Below are 26,156 nucleotides of genomic sequence, written 5' to 3'. Positions count from 1 at the left end.
TGCATCAGAGGTTATAAAGGCAGTTCTTTATCCAAAATTGGAAAGAAAACATTCAAGCATACTGAAGCTATAAATACAAGTACATTATAAATAGTGAAGCTAGTACATTAACCAATCAGCCGAACACTTAGACAGTAAGTAGCAATAATTCAATACTATCTTCTATATTTTAGTAGCTGAGAATTCGATATAATTCGGTATATGACGTAATATTAAGTGATCAGTACCGAGCTCTAGCATTTGATCTTATTGGTATTTGTGTATTGGCCTGTTTGACCTACGATAACCTTCGTAAGGTATACCCGACTGAAACCTTCCTTAGCATAAGTCTTCTTCTAACCTTAGAAATAACTAGAGGTTGCACCGGGAATGTTCTCATGGTTCATCTAGGGGTCCCGGGTTCGATCCCAGCCCTCACCAAGTGAACTTTGTGGTGGACAAACACCGTGTGCGTGGGTTTTCTCAGGGTGCTCCCGTTTCCTCCCACTTTCTTCATTCCACCATTTCATTCATTACTCATCATCACCGTCTCCTTTAGCCTAATCGGCATTACCGTGGGACCTAAAACTCAAAGATTTCATTTCATTTCGAATTTCATGTAATACGATATATCACACATTTTCTTCAATTGTTAATCATTCAGATGTTTTGAAGTTGAAATCGGTTAAGAATGATAAATGAATTTAGCTACATTTTGAAGACATATTCCAGGAATAATTTTGTAAAACAATAATAAAGTCTGATTTTTATTGAAACGTGTTTTGTTTCGGACTTGAGATGACTTCCACGTTGTTCTTCGTGATTAGCATTAGTCAGAAGGAAAGAATGGTTTCAATCAATCTTGAAGAAATAACATGTTAACTGTATCCACCTTTGAAATTATCACATTAGCATGGAGCATGAAGTGTAATTTCTTTTAGGCTGGGTTCACAGTCCAGCCTATTGGTTAAAGTTGACACGAGTCACGGACAAAGGGCACAAAGGGACCGAAAACGTTAAAAAGAGACAACGATAAGCGGTTTACCTCATCAATTCAGCGTCCTACAAGTAAATTTCATATAGCCTATATAGCCGATATATATCAGTTGTTCTAAAAACGGTCAACACAGCACTATTTTTCAGCGACAATGCTATTGTAAAACTTTGTGTAATTTCGTCTCATATAAGGAAGAGGTAGAGCAGTTAATAAAAAAGAGTGTCCGGAATCGACTCCCACTACCAGTTTTTATTATAAAAATCCACTATAAGAGTATTTGTACAAACTACTATACAATTTGTTCTCTATTTTAAAAGGGTAAGTAAAAGGTAGTCTTTGATCGTAAGGTCGCAGACAGGATCTCCAACAGAGCCCCGAAGCAGGCAAAGTGGAGTGGAATTAGGTTCCCAAAGCTCCGAAGCAAGCAGTGGGTAGGTTAGATGGCCAACAGAGCCCCAAAGCAGGCAAAGTGGCTGAGGTTTGGATTCCCAGACAGAGCCCAGAAGCAGGCAAAGCCAGGAGAAAGGATAGGCGTAGTCCCGTAGCAGACTCGAGGCCCTGGCGTCTTTCAACAACTACTGGGATTCAAAAATTTCACTATGTGGCAACGTCATAGGTTAACTTGGAACCATTAGCATTCCTCTATGAACCCATCAAGAAACTACATCGAGAGTTACGCTAATAAGCAATGTTAGTGTCAGCGTCTATCGAAATCTTTCAATTTAACGTCAGACGGTTATGCTGTTTAGGCTAAGGGAGACGGATAATTAAGGCAAAGTGAATGATCATGGAAGATCTGTGGATTGATAATGTGGAAGGAAACGGTATAGTACCCCAAAAAAACCACAGACAGAATGTTGTCTACTACAAACTTACTCGGCCGGAGATCGAACTAGGAACCCCACCACCAGGGACCGCACCAGAGGTCAGCACTCTACCATTGAGCCACAAATGTATTTTTAGAAACAAAAGTAATTAAGAATTGTTATTTATTATTCTCTCTTGCCTTGTTCTTCCTAATGTGTTCAGGCATATCTAGGGTGTTTCGGGGGAAGAGGATATTATTTGAAAAATGGTAGAGTCGGTGGTCGTAGGTGAAAAAAAAAAAGTTCATGTGAGAATAAGTTCTATTCTCAATGGTTTAAGAGCTACAGGTTTGAACCCTTTTCGGCCTTATGTTGCCTGTTGCTAATTCTGTAGTTATTCCACAGCGGTGAGACATTGCGCATATGAAAGGCGATGGAATGGCCTTTCTAACTGTATGCAACATGTGGAAGTGGCGTCTTTGGAAGAGAAGTTATTTCCCGCAATAATTTCCAAGTTCATATCAACGTAACGATAACTTTTTTCTAAAAACTGATCGTTTCCCTTGAAACACCGTGTCTTCTTTCTTCCAAGATTGACGAAGTGTCTGAAGCTTTACGTAGAGACTGACATCAGCCATCGACAAGGGCTAATTCACCCAATCGTTTTTATCTTAAAAAAACATTATATCTTTCCAAGAATTTACTTCATTTTTCTTCAAAAGTGGATGATTTCTTTGAGATGATTCTGAGTAGACCTATTGTTTGGAGTTAGTTTGAGTCGGAGGTAACCATATACTAATTCACGGTAATTTTAAGAATATTAACGGGTAACTATTCCTTCAAAAAACTATATTTTTATATAAGATTTCATGCATATGGATGATACTATTGACAAGATTCAGATCTTTAAGTTGAAGGTGATAAGAACATGGAGTTTACAAAAAATATTCGCTTCTACGATGCAGGTCCCCACTATTATATTTCTCATACGTATCCCAAGGTAACATTTGAAGCACCAGTATTTTTAATGATATATACACATTCACTAGATCAGGAAGTTAGGTCGACTTAATTTACAAGGATTTTTCCAAAGTTGTAAATATTGTAAACCATAGTACATTATTGCACAAACTGAATCAGTTTCATTTTTCTTGTCTCTTATTAAACTTTTCGTATCTTTTTACAAATTCCTAAACAATTTGTTGGAGGATGCTGATCAAATGATTTTTCAGTACCCTCTGGGGTCCCTTAGGGTTCCAACTTGGGGCCTTTGCTTTTCTTACTATTTATTGATGACCTTCCTAGTTGCATACAAAATTCAAATAAACTATTATTTGCAAATGATCTAAAAATTTATTATGCATTAAATTCTGTTCGTGATTGTGAGAAGCTCCAAAGCGACCTTAGTTAAGTGGTGTGAGGAAAATTTACTTGAAATAAATGTTAACAAATGTAAAATAATGACATTTACAAGACGAAAGGTATGGACACATTTTTCATATTTAGTTGACAACAAGATCCTATCTACCAACTTCGGAAAACAGTTAGGGACTTAGGTATCTTATATGATTCCAAATTAACATTCGATTGTCAAATTGACAACATCATTAATGAAGCACATAGAAATCTTGGATTGATATTTAGAACTGGACGAGAATTCAAAAAAGCTAAAATACTTTAGACTTTATGAAGCCTATATTCGTTCCAAACTGGAATATGAAAGTATTGTTTGTAATCCGCTCTTCAAAAGTAGTATAGCCAAACTGAAAAAAAAAAAAAAACAATCAAAATTTTAAGGCATCTCACGTACAAAACAATACTTAGGGCCATCCACATATTACGTAACGCTATTTTTGACCAATTTTTTACCCCCTCCCTCCCCCTTGTCACATTTCGTAATGCAAGGCCAAACCCCTCCTCCCCTTCGTTACGTATCACTTTCGACTTTTGTTTTTTTTCAACAATTTTGCTTAATTTCAGGCTTATTACAATAAAAAAAGAAACTATTTTAATGGTAGAACTTTTTACTACAAAATTCTTGTATTCTGAATATATCTGTAGTGCTTTCTCGCCAACAAATCGAAGTATTAGCAAATGGTAGTACAGTAATATTTTAACCCAAAATGTTGTTCAATTAACCAGTCCTAATTCTTCGAAATTCAATACTGTTGTTTTCCCAAGGAGATCGCACCCATTCTTTTATATCATCTATAATTGGCAAGCAGGAAGTACTGCCGAAAGATCCAGGTGAAACATGATCTAAAGAACTGACATCGATTTCTTCCTCCGAGATCCAGTATGCTTCCTTTATTTGAAATTTGCCAGTATTCACGATGCAAAGTTTTCCTCGTGAACCACAGATTGAGTGTGGCTGCATATGTGGAGGAGCAGGGACATCTCGTTTGTGAAAAAGCTTTCCAGCATTTTGGACATTGGACTTCAGTTTACCCCTTTTCAAATTCTTCTAGTCCTAAAGCAGTGCGAGAATTCTTCAGAAATATTCAAATCCAAAAATAAAAAAAAAAATTAGTAGGAGATGAATATCCGACGAATTAGGTTTCTAATATCTAATTTTGGTCCGGAAATCGTGGATCGTTCTGTAGCGGAAATTATGATTTTACAAAAAAGAGTTTCTCCAGTTTCACACGCGAAACCCCTTAGAAGAAAATAGTGGGTAATGATTTAAGTCAAAAGTTTTAAATAATATTATCAGAAATAGCGATGCCAGTGGGGAACGCGAGGACATTTTCAAGCTGTGGTTACGATCACTAACAACTAACTCCAGAAAAGCGTGTGAAGTAAACGCAATGCTGCGATAGTAACAAAATGGAGTTTTATTGTATTGTAGTACATGCAGGGTTCGTCATTAGTCATGCTGATGTCTATTGTGTCTTCGAATCCCTTCTTCATGATTCAATTTATCTGGCTAGAGTTTGCAATTTTCCGAAACAATAGAAATATTTATTTATCTATTTATATACGTAAAAATGAAAGTGACTATTTTTGTAACTTAATAACTCTTGAAACACCCGCCCGATCTCCATTAAATTTTCAACATAGATGAGGTTCGAGCCTAGGGTAGCTTTCTCATTTCACTTTGAAGGTAAAACTTAGAGCAGGGGGTGTATATATATATAAATGATCGAAATGACCGATATTCGTGTCGAATCCATAGTTTTCTGAGTCGCTGAGATAAAGACTGGCACTTTCGATGCCGTTTAAATCCAAATTCAACCCCCATTAATACTCCTAAGCGAATATGGTGACATGTAAAAATAATTGAAAAGACATCGATTTAAATTCACAGTTTTTGAGGTCCCTAAGTTATTTGGTAACAGTTTTGGTGCCCTTTACGTCCAAAATGAAACATATTCTCCCCGTGTAAAGAACGGGTATTCTGCTACTTTATTTATAGAAAAGTAAAGAACTGAATAAAATTATTTTTAAAAAGATTGCGTATAAATCTGAGAATAAAAATAAAAATTACAGCAAAAAACATGCGTTGCGTAACGAAAACGTAAACCCCCTCCTCCCCTTTTGTCATACTTTGTAACTCAAAGCCGAACTCCCTCCTCCTTTGCCACGTTACGTAATATGTGAACAACCCCTTATATACCCACAGACAGTTAGCAGTGACTCTCTAAATACTAATTTTGGTATCATGAGTTTACAACAAATAAGAACTCTATTTGATATGATATTCCTTTATAAAATATTTAATGGTAAAATTGACTGTAATGAACTTATTTCATCTTTTCATATTCATGTTCCACTTCGAAACACACGACCAGATAATTTTGGTATATTTTACACCGAAAACCAAGGACTAATATACTCCAGAAGTCGCCAAAATGGAGAATGAGTGAAACTTATAATAGTATAAGTAATAAAAGTTAATGAAATTGATTTAAGTTGTAAGATAGAAACTTTTAAGAAAAATATAGTAAAAGGAATTTGTAATAATGTATAGTATCTGTAAAAACAGTGTATGAATTCTGTTAATGGATTATAACCTGTTGTATTCAAATTCAATAAAATGAAATGTGCGTGTATATATATATGCAGTTCCCTGTACATTAAAAACGGCCTCAAATTATTGAATCTGAATTAAGCTCACTAAGTTGGTCATGATTACCTACGAAATGAAGGGCTGTGACCGTCTATTGCACCATAGAATTTCAATACAGACCAATTAAATATTGTTTGTTATATAGTATGTAGAGACATATTTTCTATTGTGTTATTTGCTTTTAAAGATAAAGTATCTGATCGTTTTTCATCCGCTCATTAGAAAACCACACTACTGTAATTTAGTGTCACAAGTTATGAATTTCCTTATTCAGATTTAGTTTTTGTGAAACAGCTATCGAATTCTGACTTTTATTCCTTCTAAACAATTAGCATTATTTCCAATGCAACATAAACAATTCTTCTTTCTCTCTGTTTATCCCGTTATGGGTCTAGGAAAATTCGGCGTAGGAAATTTCGGTGTAGGAAAATTCGGTGAAAGAAAACTCGGTGTAGGAAAATTCGGTGTACAGAAAAATCGGTGTACGGAAAATTCGGTGTGGGGAAATTTAGCTGTAAGATAGATTCGGTGTAATACATATTGAATATTACCAATTAACGATAACTTACGAAACTTCATATTGTGAAAACGAAAACCATAAAATGTAACGAATAAAATGTTATTACCTATTTCAAGAAAAGCAAATTTATTTTTTTGCCTTTAGTCCAATACCTCTTGCATGTCTTTTGGGGGGTTTTACCAGGGTGCGAATTACCGGGAAGGATGAGGGGGATTTCCCCCCTCAATCACATTTTGTTCCCCCCCCCAAAGAAGTCAGCTGAAGTATCCCCACCGGGGATGCTCACTTTCCCCCTCAAACTATGCTTAGTATAACTCCAAATTTCACTGATTTTTGTTATTTCTTGTAAATTTAATCTTCTAGCTGTATTTCGAAATGATCGATGTAAACTGTTCAGTTTTGGTCATTTCTACTTACCACCTAATTACCCACTATTTTCAACGTTGTTTAGTAAAACTATATTATTATGACTACGGTTGTTACTTGCAACTGTACCTTCGTACCCTTCAGTTCGTCATCGTTTGTGAATTTGAATGTACTAATTGCGTATAACAAAGCCACATATAGATTTATAAATGTTCTTAGCGGTTGGCCAAGAAGAAGTAAACAAATAGCTTCTTCTACCATACTTCGCGAAGTTCGGATATGTCATATTCATCCTCTATATTTGTATCGATTATCATCTTATTTTAATTTTTGTTATAACATGTTATTTCATTTTCCAGTGTACTCTTTGTTAGCACATGGTCTTCATTCCCTAGTAGGTTGTGTGTATGCTACTCAAAAGTTGCATTTAATTTGTGATAATTAGCATAGTAATCACTGCTTTACAGGTTACGGAAATGAACTTTTGAAACTGTACTCAAAATCTGAGATATAGGTATTCTCTCGTAAGTAGGGCCTATATGTTAACGTACACGCTAGGGGATAGGCTCCTAGTGAGCAGACATGTTAATGAAGGTGATTTTTAGGTGAATAAGCGAATAATTCAAGATTTGTTTCAGCATTTGTTAATACGACTGGTTCTCCGTGTCATTGTCCGTGTAAGCATTTCAACTGGAGCGGGTTTTTTTAAAGTTAACCCTTCATTTTTCCATCTTTTCGCTGTACAGTTTGCTGTCCACGCAATTAATGTTGTCTGAAAAACTTCAGTGTAATGTTTTACTTTATTTGAATAACGTAGCCCATAGTGAATCAACTCATCTTCAACCTAACAGTAAAGTAATTTTTAAGTGTTGACTTTCTGTGCCCATCACGGAATCGATATTTGGAGAAAAAAAGTCGTGATGAGCACAGCTTTAACGGGAAGTAGTAGCACAAGCTCAAAATTTGAATTGAGAAATTTTAAATATTTGGCCTTCGATTTGACCTTGATGTGAGAAATCGAGACCAGCAACAATCCATTTCTTATTTGATAGGCTAATATCTAGATTTTCCTTAAAAAAAAAGTCTGGTTTAACTGATAATTTTAGTGGTTTTCACAAGACTGAAGTAGGTTTCTTTTCGCAACCTGTATGTATTAATGCAAAGTGGAAGCTTTCAATATGAGTGGAAAAACTAACATATGCTTGTGATCATGGCTATCGCTCGAGCCAATAACTAAATAAACCTTAGAGAGCTATTGGGACAAGAGTGAGTACAACATTAAAACACGTTCAGAAAGGTTTAGTGGGGTGTGTGTATGTCAGACAATATATATGTGCATAGTTATTGTCGGTAGATTTATTAAATTAATAAATCTCTTATTTATTACAGATGTCACACACACACACACACACACACATATATATATATATATATATATATATATATATATATATATATATATATATATATATATATATATATATATATATATATATATATATATATATATATATATATATATATGGGGGGTAAGGCATTTATTGTCTCATTTTGAAAATTACTATAAATCACACAATGAAGCTGACACTTTTTGTCACAAATAAAACAATTTCAACTTTAAATTCAGAGAATAGTTATAGAAACAATTAAAAACACCTTTCATATAGTACATCATAGAACATATAGTTTTTTTTTTTTTTAACTTACGGATTTCATTTGGGTCTAGAATTTCTAACTTAAGTCCGATTTTCATGCGGTTTGTGGCAAATGATCAAGGAAGGGTGGGAGATTTAAGGAACTATGTTTACTGGTTTAAATTCATTTGGGGTAATATCGGCCACGCCTCTAGAAAAACAGCAGATATTCGCCAGTGTACCATACAATTGGAATTAGGTGAGGTGCGGTGTGGAGATTTGAGTTTCTTCGTTAGATGGCATCCTCGCGGAGGTCAATAAGAAACAGGAAACTGGGCCATTGTATTGATAATTATGCTGTGCTACTGTAACAATATGATAAGGACACAGTTACAATAATGTACTTTTTGGAGCAACGTGATTTTTTCGTTAAAAAGTTTTTGGAGAACGGAATCTGTTATTTCTACACAAAGGGCATTTACACGCAACTTTGCCTCACCTCCTGCCCCAGAGAGGAACATAATATGGTCGTTAGTGAATAAATTGCAAGGAACAGGATCGCTTCTGAGTGAGACAGGGAAGCATCGGACCCCGCTGGCGGATGTTGTGGAAGATGTCAGTTACCGACTCTTTAAGTCGCCCAAGAAATCTCTCCTTCGTTTGTAGCGAGAATCCGGCTATAGCTATTCAACGTTATTTATGTGTCTTACCACTAACACTTAATTTGTATTCTTACTAACACTTAATTTGTATTCTTCAATTTCGCTTCAAATATCCAATATCCCATTCGAACTGTAAGGTACGCTGGCGAATATTTGCTGTTTTTCTTGTGGCCTTCTCGATATTACCCCGGATGAATTTAAACCCGTAAATATAGTCCCATAAATCTCCCATCATTCCTTGATCATTTGCAACAAACCGCATGAAAATCGAACTTCAGTTAGAAATTCTAGAGCCAATTGAAATCCGTGAGTTTTAAAAGATCGTCGACAGCGTCACAAACTGTCGTATCTCAGTTTTCTAAACTTTTCAGGAGAGCGATTTTTAGGTTTTCACACAACTTTGAACAGCCATAACTCAAAATCTATTTTACCGAAAGGAGAGAAAATTTACCAAGTTATAACTTAAATCATAAGACATCAGTGTAGAAAGTTTTATGGAATTTGCCTATAAAAGCTTGTGGAAAATTTGGCGGGAAAAAGATACGACAGTTTGTGACGATGGTAATCCTCTCTTGTATGAAAGATACGACGCATATTTTTTATACTGAGAACTACATTAATAGATGAACAATCGGAATATATTGCATTTTTATTGAAAAATTTCGTGTTTATTACACAAAATAATTTAACAAATGCTTCCTGAGATTCTTAAGGGTAAAACGAAATTCCTGACAATACACAAGAAACACAATGTTAAGAGCATACTAACCATAACATAAAATAATGCTATCAAGTAGTCATTGCCAGAATATAAAATCTTGCAAAGTAATTTGCAAATTGCATGCTTTGACATTGCACTTGAGAAGGATGGCTAATGTGGTAAGTTTCTGTAAAATTGAACATGTTCAGGGTTTCGAATGATTGGAGTTGGGCCTGGACACAATGATAACGAGTCCTCGTAGGTGTGGGAGACACGGGTTCGATTCCCGGTGGGAGCTCATGTGGTTCGGATTCCACGTTAATCAGTAGGTTCACGTCTCATATAGCCTCGCTGCTGAAAGGGACGTTAAAAATCAATCAATCAAAACGAGTTCTCATACTTCTCTGGAGCAATAATTTTTGACAAGTCTGCAAAGTTGGAACTTGTATCTGGTGGATTCAATCTGCGTTTTTTTTTTTTTTTTTTTTTTTAGGAAAATAGTTATGTAGTGTTCTCAAAATGACTTGTCTTAAACTGAATGCAGTTTGGATAGTCTTTGTTCACTTTCACTTTGCGCATTTCCGCCCAATTGATTGGATCTCCATTTTCGTCACGTCTAACTGACAGAATACAAAGACATTGGGACAGAGATCTAATCTCATACATCGCTTTTGTCAACACAATGAACGGTATATGGGTTCATTTTCCTTGCCAGTTTAACAATCGGTTCAAGTTGCGAGGGTACAAAATTACTGCCACAGTGCTTAATAGATCTGCTTATAGCACTGTGGACTGAATCTTCTTCATTTTGTCCATGCCTAGATTCAAAGAATCGGAGAGAAATTTCTCTGATGTTCTTACGTGTTTGCACCACATACCCCATCATAGCAACCAACCTGAACTCCTACTAGGTCCATCCTGTATTTCTCTAACTCATTCGTTACGGATTTTAACGCGCCTCCCTATAAAGAATTCTAATATTCCATGATCCAAATCTCATGTCCATTTTCTTTTGCTGATGTCGAGTGAAGTTTGATAACTTAGTCTTGGTCCGAGGTTTCTGTGATTGTTTCTGAAAAGTGTCTTTTTTTCTATTACAGGATGAGTTTGTTAGGCTCACCAAAACCCCCAAGCTGGAGGGCCACTCCTTGTCTGCCCGCGACTGCTTATTCAGTATCTTCGCAGCTAACCTCTATATCTAAAGGCATTCTCCTCCATCCGCAAACTGGGGCCGCGGTGGCTCAGTGGTGGAGCGTTCACTTCTGGTTCATGGGGTCGCGGGTTCCAACCCTGCTCCCGCCAAGTGAACTTTGTGGTGGACAAACAGTGTGTGCGTAGGTTTCCTCGGGGTTCTCCCGTTTCCTTCCACTTTCTTCATTCCATCATTTCATTCATTTCTCATAATCACCGTCTCCTTTAGCCTGACCGGCATAACCGTGGGACGTAAAACTCAAAAATGTCATGTCATGTCGATCCGCAACCTGAGGACGCCCCATGCCGTGTAAATATATATGTATACAGCCCCGCATCGATCAAACATAACATTCTAGCTTATAAGTTTATTTGCTTCGGCTGTTCCGAGCTTAAGATATAAGTAAAAAATACATTAGGAACAAATTATAAAGAAACTAAGTCTACCTGATGGATAACAATAAGAAATGATATAAAAAGCAATGAGTTTATCAGTACGGAACTGTATATCTACTTTTGGGCCACTTTGTATATATAAACAAATTGCTTTGAATATAGGCGTATGTGTCCAGTTGCGAAAGATCTGTTGCTCACAAACTGTCGTAACTCAAGATACGACTGTTTGTGAAAATGGTTTATATGCTTCATCTTAAGATACGACACAATGACGTCATCACCAGCGTCAAAACAACGCACATTACAGATGTGTCGTTTTGGGAAATTGTAGAAGTCAGTGTATGCAACTACATAGTAAAATATCTCAATTTTCGATTTTTTTGAGATACGACACTTTGTGACGCTGTCGACGATATGTAAGAAGCAAAAATATATTGATCAAAAAAGTCTTAGTGGAACGGGCAATATAAAGCAGGATGGTTTTATCAGATAATAGTAGTACAAATAGTTGACTTCTCCTCCAATCAGACACTTCAGTTTGTTTGCCTTAAGGTAAACAAGTACTGCAACCCTATTGACTCCTCATTGACTTCTCCTCCATTCAGGCGTAGATACTTTAGTTGAGGCATTTATTTTTACGCCTTTGAGTAACATAAATAAACTGTCGTTTCTGAAGATTTCAGATTTAAATATTTGTTTATAAAATAGACATAAAATCATTAGAACATTTTTGAAAAATGCAATTTTCAACTTTACCCGTCCAGTAACCTACATTTATTTTTGGAAGTAGAAAATTCTATGAGACACTCTCTAAAACAGCATAAAAACTTAAGTTTTAAATTAAATGTCGATTGGTAGCAATGGTCGCTTCGCTAAATCACACGAACGGACATCGAAATACAAATTTCTCGTCATGTAAGGGCCATTTAATGTTAAAATTCGTCGAAGTCCACAATTCAAATTATTTCAGGAACACATTTTTCTAAATTCCTTATAGTAGAAGTAAGTTCTACACATAGTATGAAACTAAAACTAATACGCTCCTTTATCTTCAAACTAAGTTTATAATGGATTCTACAGTCTACTTCAACAAATCTTTCTTTACATCTAGCACTCCCCACACCGAATTTTCCGTACACCAAATTTTCCGTGCACCGAATTTTCTTACACCAAGTTTTCCTACAACGAATTTTCCTACACCGAATTTTCCTGCTCCCCATGTTATATGGGTGGCAGTTTTCGCCTTTAATTTTTTCCTCCACTCTCCTATATCCTAATGAGCGTCCTCTATTTTCCATCCCCTCTCCCTTAGAATCCTTTTGAATCTTGCTCTTCCATCTCATCTTGGATCTTTCTTTCTTCATTTTACCTTGTACTTCCAGCTTTCCAATTCTCTTTCCTTCGATTCCTTTTAGGCAATGACTCTGCCCCATATAATCTCAGTACTGAAATGATACTCTAGTCTCCCATCAAGCAATCAAGCAACACATGACAACCAAGCATGACGCAAGCTAAAGAGCTATTTTCTAGACTCATCTAGCATTGCGTGACTCCATGAAAACTCACTACATCACACATCATAGTTTTCACTTCGTCTCGTCGTGTTCACATATTAAAGCTCTATTGAGTGCAATGACTGTAATCAAAACTCAAGAATTGTTTCGGATTCCACTTCAATATGAATTCCGTCTTATCTTAATAATGCATAATGGAGTAAAACAACATTATAAAGAATTGGTCCACCATTATCTTTAGCAGTATGTTCAAATTTATCAATAATTGTAGCAATATTGGTCCTCCATTATCTTTGTCAATATCTTAAATTGATATTATACAATTACGATCAAAAAATCACAAACATTCACATTAATGGTGTCACAAACATAACATTAACTTCAGCGGTATCTTCAAATCTATATTCGTCATTAATTTCCAATTAATACTATATTCAAAATTCTTGTTCATGAAGTGAAAGGACTTACAACAGTGACTGAACAGCTAAGTTACTATAAAGCTATGGGGTAATCTTAAAATATGTGGCAAACTATTTACTCAAGTTCTTATATTAGAAGAACAGACTAAACCTTAACCGAGTTTCTGTATGTATGTGTCATTTCTTAACAAAACTGAGAGTCATTTAATTTAATTATTCCTATTGAACTTACACAGATTAAGAAATAACAATGTTTAACGATTCTTTCCAGGTTTGATGTGAAATTAAATCGCTTTGCAAACTCACTGAATCAAGAATCATGATAGATCTCCTGATTGGTCTCGTAACACTCATAATAGGATTGTACATTTATCTTACATGGAATTTTGACTACTGGACAAAACGAGATGTTCCTCACGAGAAACCTATTGTTCTGGCAGGTGGATTGTATGACGTCCTACTTCAAAAGAAGCAAATTGCCATTCATTTAATGGATTTGTACAACAAGTTTCAAGGACATCCATTCGCAGGATTTTTCTTACTAAGGCAACCAGCTCTTTTAATAAGAGATCCAGAACTAGCGAAAGCAATTTTGGTGAAAGATTTTGATCATTTCTTTAACAGGACTTTCCATGCTGATGAAAATGTTGATCCAGTAGGAGCAAAAAATTTATTTGGTGCTAGAGGCAACAAGTGGAAATTCTTTAGAAGCAAACTGACACCAACATTTACATCTGGAAAAATGAAGATGATGTTTCCATTAGTAGCTGAATGTTCAGAGGAGCTAAGAGCATTAATACACAATCATGCTAAGAATAATGATATCATTGAAATAAAAGACATTGCTGCTAGGTACACCACTGATGCGATCGTTACATGTGCTTTTGGAATTCAATGTCACAGTTTGAAGAATCCAAATGCAGAATTTCGGGAAATGGGAAGAAAAATGTTTGAACCGACAATTCGCAATCAATTCGTACAAGGTGGTACCTTTTTCTTCCCACAACTAACTAAATTTTTAAAGTTAAGATTTGTACCTCCTAATGTAGAATCATACTTGCGTGAAGTTTTCAGTGATACGTTGCAATTTAGAGAGAAGAACAATATCCAACGACCAGATTTCGTGCAACTTCTTATAGAATTGAAGAAGAAAGGCTACGTTGATGATGACACACTTACGGAAGCAGAAAAAGAACAAATTAATTCAAATTTGAATAATGTTGATAAAGGTAAGTACAAACAATTCCTTTCTTTGAAACTTATTAAACAATTCATACCATACAAGTACTTGCTTTAAAACTTATTAAACAATTCATATTGCGAAAGTATTTGTTTGGTTATTGTAAATACAATTTTTGAAATTGTGTTGAAAGGTGTGATCTAACATACTTTGCAAATTGGCCGCTTCGTAACTTAAGGTTGGTTTAAAGGAACAAGTTTTGACGATAGATGTCACTACAGTCTTCGCATCTCTCATGTATTTTTTTTATCTTTCACGACAATTTCTCTTACAAATTTCAACCTAGAAACTTCAAACTTTTAGAGAAAGAACTTCATAACCTATCGAAGGCAACAGTCCGAGCCGACTTTTTATTTACCTCCGTCCGAATCCTAACCGCCTACATTGTTTCATACAGAAAATACGTATAGATGGAACACTTATACAGAAAGTATTCTGTGCCAAAGAGAGGGCGTAACCCTCTAATGGCTAGGGTTAGGAGACACTCTACAAGCATACAATTTTGAAATTAAAATAGATGAATAAAGCTTACACTACCAATCCCTAACCCTGTAACCTTAAAAAAAAAGTATTATAAAACATTCGTTTTCAGTTATACGTCTGCTGTACGTTGTCCAAAAACTACAGGAATTACGCATGTAACCTATCTTTTTAAGTACGCCACCTACATTTTTTTCTCAGTGCATATAAATAACATGGGAAAGATTTTTCAGTTCCCCCTAAAACCATTCTACGGTTGGAAATTTTTATTTCTGATGATTAATTTAGGTAACGCTAACGAAAACTACAAGCATACAGAATTTCAAGTATTTATTCCAATTGTAAGTACCTAAAACATGAGATTATAGGTCAAAAAAAGGCCCATTTAAATAACATGGGGAAATTCTTCATCCCCTCTTTAGACCCCTTAAAAATTTAAAATATTCACTTTTGGCAATTTTTGCTGTGGGTTTTTTCCCGAAAAGCTACAATCATGCCAAATTTAATCATTGTAGCCCTACAGGAAGTGCTCAATAATTTTGGGGTGTAAAAGGTGTTCCATATAAATAACATCAGAAAGATTTTCAGTTCCCTATAAAACCACTCTAAAGTGGATTTTTTTTAATTTTTACTGAATTACGTAGGTGGTGCTAACAAAAACATACAAGCATACCGAATTTCAAGTTTTTATTCCAATTCTAAGTACCTAAAACATGAGATTATAGGTAAAAAAAATGCCCATTTAAATAACATTGGGAAATTCTTCATCCCCTCTTTAGACACCCTTAAAATTAAAAATATTCACTTTTGGCAATTTTTCTGTGAGTTAGTTTCCTAAAGCTACAACTATGCCAAATTTAATAATTGTAGCCCTACAGGAAGTGCTCAATAATTTATGTCAGTTCATGTAGTTTTATACAGGGTGCGGCACTTAAAACCGGCCCGTCGTAATATTCTGGTATATTGTGTTTTTGGCAACACTTAAATAATCTACCTTCCTACCAAGAGATGGCGTGTCGAGGTCGAGTCGACTTACGTGACCTGCAGCAGTCACGTTCAGCCGCAGCCAGTGAAACTTGTCGAAACCAGTTGAGAAAAAGGCCTCGTTGTGTTAAGCCGGGTGAGTGTTAGTGTGTGATAATGCCGTATTCGATACCCGAGCGTGTTGCCATTGTTGAAGGGTTCATTCTCACTGGATCTTTTGTGAAAACAAAGAATTTGTTTCGGGAGAAATTTCCAGGACGTTCTGTGCCAGCAAAAAAGCACCATTCAGGAATTGATTGAAAAATGGCGGCGTACAGGATCGGTTCAAAATGCTCCCAGCAACAGACGACCATCTGTCTGCACACCTGAATTAAAGATGCAGGTGGAGGAGATAATGACAAAAAGTCCTCGAAAGTCAACCAGGAGATTGAGTCAATAGATTCATGCTAGTGAGAGAAGTTGCAGACGTGTTTTAAGGGGACTGAAGTTAAAACTGTACCGGATAAGTGTTGTGCAAGAACTGAAGGAGCCTGACCTGCAGAAGAGGGTGCATTTCTGTTCATGGCTGTTGAGCAATGTTGCCAGTGGTTTCTTGGATCCACTAATGCTCATCATGAGTGACGAGGCGTGGTTCTACCTGTCTGGGTACGTAAATTCCCAAAACAACCGGTATTGGTCGACAGAAAATCCACACGCAATCCACCAGGTACCCTTGCATGATGAGAATATTGGTGTTTGGTGTGCCATTTCCGCCACACGCGTTATTGGGCCCATAGTCTTTGAGATGACAGTGAACACTGACGTGTATATGGGAATCCTGGAGGAGTTTTATACACACTTGACCGAAGAGGAGCGTCAGTTATGTTACTTTTTAGCAGGATGGTGCAACATGCCACACATCAGCTGCATCATTGTCCCTTGTGCATGAGATGTTTACACCGGAGAGGACAATTAGCAAAGGCTTGTGGCCTCCTCGGTCACCAGACTTGTCCACGTGTGACTTTTACTTATGGGGACTGTTAAAGGGAAGAGTATACGAAACAAATCCACACACAATTGGAGAACTCAAGACCAGGATCCAGGATGTCACCAGTAGCATTACAACACAAGAACTGACAAGGGTATATATGAATCTCCTCAATCGTGCTCACATGTGTGTTGAAGTGGGCGGAGGACACTTTCAGCACCTGCTGTGAAGGTGAGTAGTCATATTCAATACATTACATTTTATTTATGTGTTGTAGTTAATCATATTCAATACATTACATTTCATTTTATGTGTTCACTTTACGGGCCGGTTTTACGTGCCGCACCCTGTATATAGTTAGGATTTCGAAAAATTAACGTGTACTCATTGCTGGAGTAATGCTTTTAACTGTACAATCATGTTCAAAAAACTTGACCGCCCTAATTTGTTTAGAAAAGTTCCTTACTCGTCGTATTCCAAGTGTGTAAGATTTTCCGAAAGTTTTCAAGACATGAAACCTGCATCTGTTGATTTGCTATAACCCTGCCTACGCTCAAAGATGTAGACATCTGAATCAGAGATTCACTATTTTTCGAACTAAACCTTATCGAAACAGAACAAAGGGTTCTCTAACATTAATAAGCCATTGAAAATTCAATTCATAAATAATGTTTCCTCTTTAAAAAAAGCCTTAAGAATATGAAGTTTAATATATAATATTTCTGTCTATCAAATATATAGTTAGATATTAACGCTTCTTAAAGTTTTTCTTAAATTTATTTACAGATAAAAACATGAAACTTGAAATGGAAGACCTTCTGGCTCAAGCTTTTGTATTCTTCAACGCCGGCTTCGAAACATCCTCTACTACAATGTGTTTTGCTCTTTACGAATTATCACGGAATCCCGACATCCAAACGCGGCTTCGAGAGGAAATCATTTCTGTCTTGCAGAGAAAAGGAAACAAGTTAAGCTATGAAGCTGTTCAAGAAATGAAGTATTTGGATTTAGTTATTTCTGGTAAGAAGATATGTTCAATTATAACGAGAATTCGGTAGCCAATAACTGAACTTACGTCTGAGTCTCATGAACTAAAATATGATTTCAATTAAAGTTTTTTCACTATGTTCACTATCACATATTTTTAGCTTTTTAGTTGACTTCTACAACAAAGGATATACCTAAAATATAGAAGGTGAGCCTATTTACCAAATGCTATATTGAATAGTAATTTATGACTAGTCAACAAATAATTTTGAGACAGTTGAAACAGAACAGGACATGTTCAAACATACATTGAAACTAAACAATGAATTTTTAGTGTGAAATATAACATTACAAACATACATATTCAATACATTCATCATATGATATCATAATTAATCCATTAATTTAGATACAGTGTTTTCTATAGTTTTGACAAAAAAAATTTTGTCAACATTTTATACGGCTGGGTCATGTGTGACATTTATCGTTGCGTCACTGCCCGTGATTATCTCGCCATTTTACGGGACCATGTACATCCTATGTTCGAGTTGATGTTTCTGGGCAATGATGCGATGCGTTTGCTAATGTGTCTATTCACACAGGTGAGGTTTTAGAAACATCAAGATGAAGTTGAGCATCTCCCCTAGCCCATCCAATCCAAGAAGTTGAACAAAATTAAACATCTGTTGTACGTTTCGGAGAAACAACTCTGGCGTAGAATTCCACTTGCATCCTCTGTCACGAAGCTGAGTGATGTACTGCAAATAGAATGGTGTAATATTCTACTTGTTCCACTCGCGATCCCTATGATTTCATTTCACGTCGCTTGAGAACTGTTCAGAGGAAAATATATGTTCCCACGCTATATTAATCTGGTTAGCTGCACTGTTTTCAAGTGTTCTTGTTGAATTGACTACTATCTTCAATGAAAGAAAATGTTTTCGTTTTCTCGTTAATAAATAAAACAAACAATTAGCTCCTTAATTTATAAACAAAACTTCCTTTTCCGGTAAAGTTATCTTCCAAATTTTGATGTACTTTGACTGTATCCATTTTTGTTCTAGTGCCTAAAAGATTCCTTTGCACCTCATTTCATTATGTTATAATTGTTTGTTCTCAAACCTCTATAATATGCAAAGGATTTTGAAAACAAATATTAGTCTTTACTTAAGGGTGTTGAATACTTGTGCCATCATTGTTTTAAAGCTAATTGAAGGGCCGCGGTGGCTCAGTGGTAGAGCGTTCACCTCTGGCGCTAGGGGTCCCGGGTTCGACCCCAGCCCCCGCCAAGTGAACTTTGTGGTGGACAAACACCGTGTGCGTGGGTTTTCTCGGGGTTCTCCCGTTTCCTCCCACTTTCTTCATTCCACCATTTCATTCATTACTCATCATCACCGTCTCCTTTAGCCTAACCGGCATAATCGTGGGACGTAAAACTCAGATTTCATTCATTCATTCAAGTTATTTGATTTATATAGGGGAAGTCTTTTTCAATGTTGTTTGAAATTAACTTAATTTCTAATGAAGGGAATGTACAGGTAGGCCTATTTTTTCTACAGAACTATTTAAATGTTCTTCACTTTCTGAAAATTAACTCTTCTTACATATAATAATCAAATTTAATTTAAGTAATTTAACTTAATTTTAAAATTCACTCGGAAAAAGTAACAGAAATTCAACTTAGATTTCTGAGAAAGAAATCGGTAAAATCACATCATTAGAAATTCCAGCCCTTTTCAAAGAAGACAGAAAAACAATTCCCCGTATAAATCAACGGGCTCAAACACGAAAATGGTGGAAGTATTTAACACCGTCTAAAGCTTCAGTTCTTCTTATTAATATTTCATTCCCTTCGTTTCAAAATTCCAATATTGTTCATTGTAATTGCTTTATTAACTAACATTTAAAATAAGCAGAGAAGATAGACATAATGAGTATTCCATAGGAATGAAATCAATGTTATCAAACTTCAATCAGATTTTTGAAAGTAAGAAAAGTTCATGTTACTGAGGAAGTGGTTTGAGGAATGTGTCATAACAAAGTTACTCAAAAATTAACCGCCAAGGAACGAAAATTGGTATTTTAAGATAAAAGAAAAAAAATGATGAACGAATGAATGAAAGAAAGTAAAATATCCAATGAGAGAGAATCAATTTTCAAAATGTTCCATTCCACGCAAAATGGAAAATAAAGTCTTTCTACGCTCAGTATGAGGTGATGGCACAAAGATGTGATAAAGACACTGCAATTTTGACTTTAAAAAAAATGTATACTTGTTTTCCATTAAGGAAATACTTATTCACAAACTTTATGCGTAGAAGACCGAATAACTTCATTTTCATATATTATTATTATTATTATTATTATTATTATTATTATTATTATTATTATTATTATTATTATTATTATTATTATTATCATCTCGTTATTAGTATAACGTAGAAATTCAATACCCACCTGGGACTTTTTGATTTTCGATACGGGATTTTATAACTTTTCAAGTTAGCACCCTGCTTCTGACATTGATTTGGTCAAAAAATTTTAAAAATTTAAAAATTGGAAATGTCAAGACTATACTGTACAATATACTCTAGTAAACGAAAAGAAAAATATAAATTTTACACAATATATTATAATAAGCAAATGTCCCCCACGGTTTACTGTTGGCAAAAGTTTTGTTTCTCCTATTCATCTTTCACATATGTATAATTCGTCTGAACTTGAAGTATCGCATGATATTCAAACACTTCTTGTTGGTATCTTATTGAATCACAACATTCCTCCCCTGCTGCATTGAGTTTCTAAAATTCCTCTTTAGTAGTACTGACATCACAAATCTCATGTACTTTCCAAATATCAAGTGTTTAGTTTAGGCAATTTGACCTACGTTGTTAACTTACTCCAATTCTTTGTATTTTCCAGAAACTCTTCGAAAGTACCCACCATTAGCATTTCTTGACCGTACCTGCACCAAAGAGTATAGAATACCTGGAAGCAAAATTGTCCTTCACAAAGGATTCCCAGTGTACTTTCCCGTTATGGGCATTCATTACGATCCCAAGTATTACCCAGATCCTGAAAAATTCGATCCAGAAAGATTTACAGAGGAAAACAAGAAGACGCGTCCAAACTACACACACATGCCATTTGGTGAAGGACCCAGGAATTGTATAGGTAATTATTTTTTCGTATCAATTTCAGTAGATACAAATATTTAGTAATTCTGGTAGATGATATTACAACAGTTCCTAGGGATGCGAACGAGACACCATTGTTTTGTGGTATTGGAGATGAGACGGTTTTGAATGTTTTAGATTAAACATAAAATATTTTGGGTGATCCTCTTTGCTAATAATAGCCAATTTTATTAGTTAACATATAAACATAGTGACATGCTGTTATGTTATAGATGACAAGGCACGTAATTTCTGGACATCAGGTCACCATTGGCGATCAAATATTTTAGTTTGACGATATGTATTTGATGTTTATTTTGTTTTCGAAAAAATAGCGGTTATGCTTCCCTAGTCTGACGGGATTCAGGTTGAAAGTTCGTGTCCTAATATAAGACAAATGCATAATAATACTACCTAATAATAGCACTTCTACGTATTATTATTTAAAATATTTTTGATATGGATTTGGGTGGTTAAACACGTGCTTAATGGAATTCTATATACGCCAATGGTGTGTAATATAATATGTATATAGGCCTGAAATTTTGGATACATGGGATGTTTCAGTGTTGAGATCGATTGATTGGTTAGTCTGGAGTCGAACATTCCTATCAGCACCAATGTTACATAAAGAGTGAGCCTATAACTTAACACTGGGAACCGAACCCAGATCATATGCTTCTCATATAACCGTGTTGATATCGAATGTATACGATTTATGCCAATATATCAACTGTATTAATTGCATACGGTAGTGCGAAACCTGGCGAGTATATTATAAAAAGCGCAGTCACATCTAACAGTCTTTATTGCAACTTATGACTTGTGTACTCGAGACGTAAGTACTTATAAGTCCCATCAACATTTTTCTTTTCGAAATAGTCCATAAATGAAATAAAATATTATAATTTCCTTGTGCGATTTTCTAGGGAAAACAAAATTTTACTTACTAAACTAACCTATGGTCTACGTTCTTGCTTAGATTGTCACCTAAGATAATAAAATCTAATGCAATCAAAGACTTATTCTTTCAGAATGGGAGAAATCTCGACAAAACAAAGTGGTCTTTTCTAGGTACTAAATAATTTCCTACTAATGACTTCTTTTCTTTTCACTTTCGCAATATTTTGGAAAAAGGGGAAGACAGGGGCACGACTACTAATAACCACCCGAATATAATAATTTCAAAAGGAGAAAAACAATTGCTGAAAAGCCCAAAAGGCGGACAAATATTTCCTCTTCAACTGACCGTTCTTCATCCTTGTCTAATTCGATTATGAGTTGTCTCTCTCATAACTTTTGAGGTTTTTTCTGCACAATGATCAGAACGTTGCAAATTTTGTATTTAACTCCATATTATTCTTGTCTTGACTCAACTTGACATACATTTAGAAGATGAGACAATCCATTTTCTCGGGACGAGATGAGATTGTCTTTAAATCTAATCTCGTGTGCATCCCTAAAAGTTTCTCAGACCCTCAGTATCAGCAACATTTAAAACTAACCTTTATATTTCATTTTCGTCTTTGTTAGCAAGTGTCCTAGTTGATTTATTTACCATTACCTATATATGCATGCCAGTATTGTTACACTAATAATGTAATTCGAAAGACTCTTACATATAAGTGTGAATTAGTTCAATTCATGTCTGTCATCTGTAAATAGGAACTGAATGGAGGTGCCGTAAGTTGTTTATTAGTTTGTAGCTTATTCTACCAGAGTTCGGAATGAAGTAATACAATGCAACCACAATGTAAACAGTATTGGGTAAAATATGTTAAGATGGTCCGTTCTAGGTCTAAATTTCTTTAAGGCAGAATTATGAAACAGTGATGACACGATATTTTACCGTCGGATAAATTTCTATTGGAGAAATGATGACTTATTACTCCCAACGATGCACCATGAAAACAAAATACATCCTTCATAAATGTAGATGGCAAGGAGGGTTCACGTAACTTTAGCTAATGTTAACAGAATAATCCTTCAACGTCTGAAGCTTCCATGCTATCATGAGGTACCCCTAAACCACCCCAACCTCGGCACATCACTGAACAAACCCTAACTGTTGAAAACTGCATCAAGCCTCACGTAGCAGGTTAACAAGTGGAAGTGTGCAGTTGAAAATATTTGGCAGTGGTGAAATATGGGCCTTTAGCTATGGCCATAACAAGAGAAAGTTCCAGCATTATGGTAGTTGCGGGATATGGGTATACTGGAAATTGGTTGACCAGTGCCGAATTTATGTATAAGCTATAGCTTAGAGTTCTCAAAAAAAATGAAAGGAAAAGAAAATAAAATGTATAAGATGAAAAAGGAACATAATAAGATAAAAAATAAATAAAATAAAACCTGCAACCGTGTCGTTTGTGTATGCTCCTACGATATAACTAATGGGGGAACTTCTGCTAGCCTACTCCCCAAAATGTCATTAGTTTGCATATTTCTGTATATGAGGTGTCTATTTTACACATAAAATACATACTATATTATGACCAAATGGCTTTGGATGCCTATTAGGTTCATAAATTATCATATACTGTAGTATATATTCAGCACAAAAACATTGACAATTTGTCATAGACAATGACAGCTAAACATATAAAGTGCCCATTACCTTCAATAGCTTAAGATCTCATCAAACCGAAGTTCTACTCTGAGGACGGTCCATAATGTAGACAATAATGTAAAGGTAAGTGTCGCATATTCACAATCAACTACAGGGTGTCCAATATATAATGCAACCTGGAGTTTGGGATAGTAGAACTTTTCAACCTGAAACGATACACAAATAATGATTATATCAAAATAAAGCTTTGTTCATGCATATATTTTTAAACTAGGAAGCGACGATGAAGTACAATAGGAACCACACAGTGTTGCCAGATGTAGCCGAAGGTGTAAATCATTTTTTTTGCAAAACATGTAAATTGACTCATAACTCATACATATGGATGTTCTGTCGTCAATTTTCAGTTTGTTTAGTTGGAGTAGCTTGGAGAGAAGCAGAAAAAAAGAATTTTTCATTTGCACCGATAACTAATCGGGTGAGGTCTCTGTCAGGAGGAACTAGGAAAATCGTAGTTTTTATAAAATTAACACATTGAATTTGCAACATTGCTGATGTTTCAGTGCATCAAAAGGTGTGTTAGGGATCTGTCTACATTATGCAATTCCTGAAAATAATGAAAAAGAAACTTTGAAATTATCATGATAAAACTTTTACTTACATGCACCCGGCAACACTTCTACTATCACGCAATAAGTTATCAGCTCTACAGTAGATTCTGAAAGTGTCCCTGTTCACACGTTTCACCATGTTGGCAGAACTTTACGAAGAGTAGAAGTGTTACTATTCTCAATGGCACTGTGAATGTTCGTTTCCAGATCTTGTATAGTTCGAGAATTGTTCTTGTATACCTTTTTCTTTAAGTAGCCCCATAGAAATGAATAGCAGCCCAAACTCCAGGTTGCATTGTATATTGGACATCCTGTATTATTGCCCCCATTCATAGAGATACTGTATTTCGTGTTTGTACGAATAGAACACCTCAATTGTACGCATTCGTATAAGGCACCACGTCATAAAGCACGAACTTATTTCCGCATCAGCCACCGAACAGAGTAGGCAACAGGTGTCCAATGTAATTCCATTTACTGATATTTCGATGGTCTTTTACACCAGTCTGGAGTATATTTGTGCATTTTCACACCTGAAATGACGTCTTTATCATATCCAAACAATTTGTGGTCTCCAAGAATCTTGCAGACAGAAATGGGACAAAATATCAATGTCCATTCTCTAGCGCATCTCTTACAATGGACACTGTTATAGCATTGCTGGTGACGAATAGACCACCACTGATGATTGTGAGATGGCATTTCCTAAATTAAGTACCAAATCATATGTGTTTGCATGTATCCGGAACAATTTTATGTAAATCTTATGCTTGTTTATTTATTACTTTTTATTTTCACAAAGTATTTCTTTGTTTATTTATCTTTACTCTTTATCATTATGTTTATGTTACTGTAATGATGTAAAGTTTAGTTTAATTCAGCGATGCAAATAACTACTCACCCGGGGCGAGTAGTACATCGGTGCGGGTTTTTAATATCGCTATTAAAATACCGAAGATAAGTAAATGATTTATATTTTGGGATGTGGGGCTAGTAACCTTTTTCTTAGGCCAGTAAAATTTTGTTGCTTATTTGCATCCCTGATTTATTTGTTTACTTTCCTTTACATTTATTAATATACTATACGAAAATCATGAAAATCACCTTACCGTCAACAGCACCCACTCCCAAAACAAAAGGCATAATTAAAGATCTCAGAGATAACATACGATAAGTATCGTCATAACCAGATAATTTTGATAAAAATCATTGTGAAGCAGACACAGACACACACTTTCTTGTACACATACAAACAAATACAAAATATATTTTTCTTATCTTTTTACAGGTAATCGATTTGGGTTAATGCAGACAAAAGTTGGACTTATAAGTGTGCTGACAAGCTGTGAGGTTGCGACGTGCAGCAAAACCCAGAACCCGCTTGTTATCGACAAAAAATCCTTTTTGTTGTCACCTGAAAAGGGTTTATATCTTCAATTGAAAGCTTTGAAATAGAAAACTTTGAACTGAAACCTTGTATTCATCAAGCACAAACACAACAAATAATTCAACTTTATATATTAAATAGTAAAATTTAACTGTGTATAGTTGTGTAAACATTGTACCTGAGTTTTTTGAAGTCCTCTTTTCCTACTTCATAGTACTCCATAAACAATTCATAATTAAAATGCAATATTCTCAAACTTTATGCTTTGTATTTATTGACTTATTTATATCCTGACTCATCAAGCAGTAAACCTAGTTACAGAACTTTACAATAAATTGTAATTTAAAAAAAGAACAGAAATTATGAAGTCAACTGAATGTCCATGTATATTGCCTTCCAGGAGCCATCTACTATATATTCGCATCATTGATGATTACTCCCTCCAATACGTGTACCAATGTCTCAAAAGTGTAATATACAATCCAGATATGCCAGAATCTTT

The 26,156-nt window shown here is 35.3% G+C and overlaps 1 protein-coding gene across 1 annotated transcript; it reads left to right on the top strand.

Annotated features, from left to right (window-relative positions):
- On the top strand, positions 1-25,915 carry LOC145668587 (cytochrome P450 6k1-like). Its single transcript, XM_081736598.1, has 5 exons — positions 1-134; positions 13,525-14,482; positions 17,711-17,944; positions 20,834-21,085; positions 25,556-25,915. Exons 2-5 carry the CDS (start codon positions 13,573-13,575, stop codon positions 25,720-25,722), a joined length of 1,563 nt encoding a protein of 520 aa, XP_081592724.1. The 5' UTR covers positions 1-134; positions 13,525-13,572; the 3' UTR covers positions 25,723-25,915.
- The last annotated feature ends 241 nt before the right edge of the window (positions 25,916-26,156 follow it).

Source organism: Thermobia domestica, chromosome 13 (assembly GCF_964235325.1).
Source record: "Thermobia domestica chromosome 13, izTheDome1.hap1.1, whole genome shotgun sequence".
NCBI classification, from domain to species: Eukaryota; Metazoa; Arthropoda; class Insecta; order Zygentoma; family Lepismatidae; genus Thermobia; species Thermobia domestica.
This window is presented reverse-complemented; position numbering and strand designations above follow the sequence as displayed.